The sequence below is a fragment of the Drosophila busckii genome, chromosome 2L (assembly GCF_011750605.1).
Source record: "Drosophila busckii strain San Diego stock center, stock number 13000-0081.31 chromosome 2L, ASM1175060v1, whole genome shotgun sequence".
NCBI classification, from domain to species: domain Eukaryota; kingdom Metazoa; phylum Arthropoda; class Insecta; order Diptera; family Drosophilidae; genus Drosophila; species Drosophila busckii.
Genome location: NC_046604.1, coordinates 7515195 through 7516127, shown reverse-complemented (window position 1 = coordinate 7516127; position 933 = coordinate 7515195). Strand labels below are relative to the sequence as shown.

Genomic DNA, 933 nt, shown 5'->3' with positions numbered 1-933 from the left:
TACAAATAGTGAAAATATTTCTTTGTCGTATATACTCCATATTAAATTAAAAGCATATTTAAAACTAATCACCACCCTCCTTCTTTTCCTTAATGGCATCCTGCAAAGACACAATAAATTAATATTTGTTTTTCATGAAAATGCATATTTCTAAATTAACCTTAAAACGCTCTTCGAAGAGCGACAGCTCGGCCAAAAGATCTGTAATGGCGTTCATGAACGCCTCTTGTGGCGAGTAGTCGGCCGTTGTTTGTATGCGTATGACGAACTTGTGCTCCAATGGATGCGGCACTTTGTAGCCGGCAAACAGCACATTGGGATCCTTCAACAGTTGGCTATTTACAAAAAAAAACTCCTGTTATTTAGTTATGATTTCTTAATTGCTTACACTTACTTGCGAATCATGTTGCCCAATGTGTGATCTTCTTTGTTTATGGTAAATATTGCCGCATTTGTTACTTTTGTGTCCAATTCTTTGATGATTCTACATTTGGCGCCGAGTGCAAGAAAATGTTTGTTTTAATAGAGCATTTAGCTGTTATTACTTTTCCACTTACTTTTTCTCGCCTTCATACAACAAGAATGACTCGAATGTCGGTGGTGCATTCATTTTGTTTTATTTATCACAACAAAACGTGCAATTGTTTAGTAAATAAAATAGTAAAGTTTGCTGTTATTAGAGATGGGAAAATAAGCGAAGCAGCCAGGTATCGCTTATCGATGCTTCATTTGCATGGTGGTATCGAAATGGCTTTATATGCCATCTTTAAGAGCCGCAGTTTGTGTAAGTAAGGTAAGCGAATTAAACTCGAGGATATATCTTTTGTTACATAAAACTATAAAAAAAGCAATAATCAAAATAGTCACTTTTGAAAAAGACCCGCCAAGAATCGATACTTCAATGTACCTTATTGCTCTGCCGCCACTTTGGTA

At 35.8% G+C, this 933-nt stretch overlaps 1 protein-coding gene across 1 annotated transcript; it reads right to left on the bottom strand.

Moving 5' to 3' along the window:
- Positions 1-8: 8 nt before the first annotated feature.
- On the bottom strand, positions 9-681 carry LOC108607688 (DNA-directed RNA polymerase II subunit RPB11). The gene is made up of 4 exons (XM_017998663.1): positions 558-681; positions 395-484; positions 161-335; positions 9-100 (listed from the first exon to the last, which is right to left on the bottom strand). Exons 1-4 carry the CDS (start codon positions 608-610, stop codon positions 65-67), a joined length of 354 nt encoding a protein of 117 aa, XP_017854152.1. The 5' UTR covers positions 611-681; the 3' UTR covers positions 9-64.
- Positions 682-933: the final 252 nt, after the last annotated feature.